This window comes from Gavialis gangeticus, unplaced genomic scaffold (genome assembly GCF_001723915.1).
Source record: "Gavialis gangeticus isolate Ggan-Ray unplaced genomic scaffold, GavGan_comp1, whole genome shotgun sequence".
Classification (NCBI taxonomy): Eukaryota; Metazoa; Chordata; order Crocodylia; family Gavialidae; genus Gavialis; species Gavialis gangeticus.
This window is the reverse complement of record NW_017729009.1, coordinates 6,786,785-6,789,264: the sequence shown is the minus strand read 5'-3', so window position 1 is coordinate 6,789,264 and position 2,480 is coordinate 6,786,785. Positions and strand designations below refer to the sequence as shown.

At 40.3% G+C, this 2,480-nt stretch overlaps 1 protein-coding gene across 2 annotated transcripts in view; it reads left to right on the top strand.

Moving 5' to 3' along the window:
* Nucleotides 1-2,031: 2,031 nt before the first annotated feature.
* The window catches only part of SULF2 (sulfatase 2), a 128,697-nt gene continuing 128,248 nt past the window's right edge, over nucleotides 2,032-2,480 (top strand). The window contains exon 1 of one of the 2 annotated variants that reach the window (XM_019509883.1): nucleotides 2,032-2,202. In XM_019509883.1, coding sequence (XP_019365428.1) covers nucleotides 2,102-2,202 — 101 coding nt within the window. In that variant the 5' untranslated portion in view covers nucleotides 2,032-2,101. Of the gene's footprint in view, nucleotides 2,277-2,480 lie in introns of both variants that reach the window. The other variant, XM_019509885.1, reaches the window with a different exon arrangement.

Sequence of the window (2,480 nt, the reverse complement as noted above, 5' to 3'; positions counted from 1 at the left end):
TGAGTATAAAAACTGTGTATAACTTTTCAAGCCAATGATTTTTTTCATTGCTTGAGAACTTTCTTAATCAAGCTTTAACCCAAGAAACAGACTCTGAAACAGATGAACTGATAATGTTGTTATGAAATAATTTACCAAAGGAAAAACAATTTTCAAATTGCTTTATAAACAGAATATCAAGCTTACTTTATAGGGTAAAACACACTGTTCTTTCTGCTCAGCCACTTCAGGCCTTTAAAAGAAGCAGGCTGTTTCCCTTGTGTAATTTTTAATTATTTTCTACTGCAATACAAGAGTTCATTGGCACCAGTCCAGGGAAAGCCAGTACAGAGGGAATTCATCAAAAATTGACTCATTGATCACTTGATTTGATGAAATAATTAGCACTAGATATTTTATGTATAGTTTGTTACTGGTATTTTGATTTCTATTAGCAAAAGAAAATCCCTTTAGGGGAGAAGGTAACCAACTAAAACTGAAATTTTCAGATATGCCCCAAAATGTTTATTCATTTAATTGGGCTCTTCTCACAGGAATCGGTGGGAGTTCAGCTACTGACTTCATTGGGGGCAGTTTTAGGGCTCTGTTCTCTGGGTAACAGCCACAAGCAGTTTTAATCAGTAATACTATTCTTGATGTGTGCATTGTAAGAGTTTGCAGGATAGGAGCCTTAAATTGTAAATACAAAAGATGTTTGTCTAATTTAAAAAAAAAAAAAAAAAGCAAATTCTGTGAAAATATCAGGGATCTGGGTTTTCTTTTCGCTATGGAAAAACATGGATTTTCTCCTTTCAAGGAGAAAAATGCAGATTTTATTCTTTTAAGGAGAAAAATGTGGGAAATAGCACGTTTCCCCTTGCAGGCTAGCAGAGTTCGTCTGCAAGGGGCTGCCTGAGGCCTGGGGGAGCGGGATGCAGGGGGTGCCACATGCATGTGTGCACATAAGAACGTGACAGCCAGGCATCATGGAGAGCAGCTCCTGCAGGTAAGTCAGTGGAGGGTGAGGGGAGCAGATTGAGGCCCTCATGGTGAAGGAGGGAGAGAGGGAGTGAGATGGGGCTGCTGAGGGGGGAGCAGAGGGCTGTGGGTCCTGGCCCCATAGCCCTGGCAGTTGGGAGCCCACTTTAACAGGGCTGGGGGGACACGGGGCTGCATGTCACAAGCGAGGAGCACCAGCAGGGCTGGGGGTTAGGGAGCTGTGAATAGGGAATTAAGGGCAGCAGCAGGGCCAGAGGGCTGGGTGGGGTGGGGAAATTATGGCCTGGGAATGAGGGGCACTGGCATGGGTAGAGGCAGGGCACCAGCATATCAAGGCTGCTCACTGCCACAAAACAGTGGTAGGGGGAGAGCTGTAGCTGGACCCATGTCCTGTGAGTGAAGGGAAGCAGCAGAAATTCTGATTTTCTATGATTAAAACCCCCCCCCAAAAATCAAATGCCAAAATATGTAGGTATTTAGAATTTATTTTATTATAATGAGTAAGGCACTGATAATCTTCCAGATTGCTTTAAAATTGTTAATATATCAATAAAACATTGTATTCAACTGATACCTGTATGTATTGTGGCCTTTCATTTTAATCATGGGGAAACTGGTTTTTTTTAATCAGAGAATGTGCAATATTTTTTCTTTTTCTTTTTCTTTTTTTTTTTTAAATTGGAGAATTTGTGATCCCCCCTCCCCCTTTCCCGGGTCCCTGGAAATTATTAAACCCAAGTTGAAGTAACACAGTGTCACCCTAATTTGATTCTTTTTAAATTTGGTTGGGTTCTTTTGTTCCCCTGAGGTCATGAAATTTATGCCATGTTTCAACACTGATCAAAATTAATGGCAGATTTAAATAAACCTTTGCAAAAGTTCTCTTGCATGTTTCTACTTCTAGCAGGTGCCAAAGTGAAAAACAACAAGACTCCTGTTTGTTTTTTAGGCATCAGGTGTGTTGTAGACTTAATCCTCTAAAGAGCACTTCATTGATCATTTGAAAGATTTTGGCATAAATGTTTACCTGTTTTTCCCCCTCTTTCACATTAGATCTGCAAGTAGAGAAGGAATAGAAGGCGTTATTCCAACTTGTTTGGAGAGAACACAAAACCAGCACAAAATGGCACAGCATAGCATTGTCCTTGGATTATTCATGATGACTGTTTTGTCACTGTTGGATGGAAATTCAGCTTTCCTGTTAAATCAGCGTCTGAAGGGAAGATTTCAAAGGGACCGCAGAAACATCCGCCCAAACATCATTCTTGTTCTTACCGATGATCAGGATGTAGAACTTGGTAAGAGCCAGACTGTAATTTCACAAATACTGTATTGCCTTTGATTGTGTTCAGCATCTGTTCTCTACAGTTGTGGTTGAACCTTACTCTGCAGATGAACTTTTATTTTTCAGTGCAAAAAGTATGATAGAAAAAGTGGTAACCCATCATGAAACGGAAAACATTTTCCAGTAACATTCTAAATCACTGAGAGCAAATGTATCA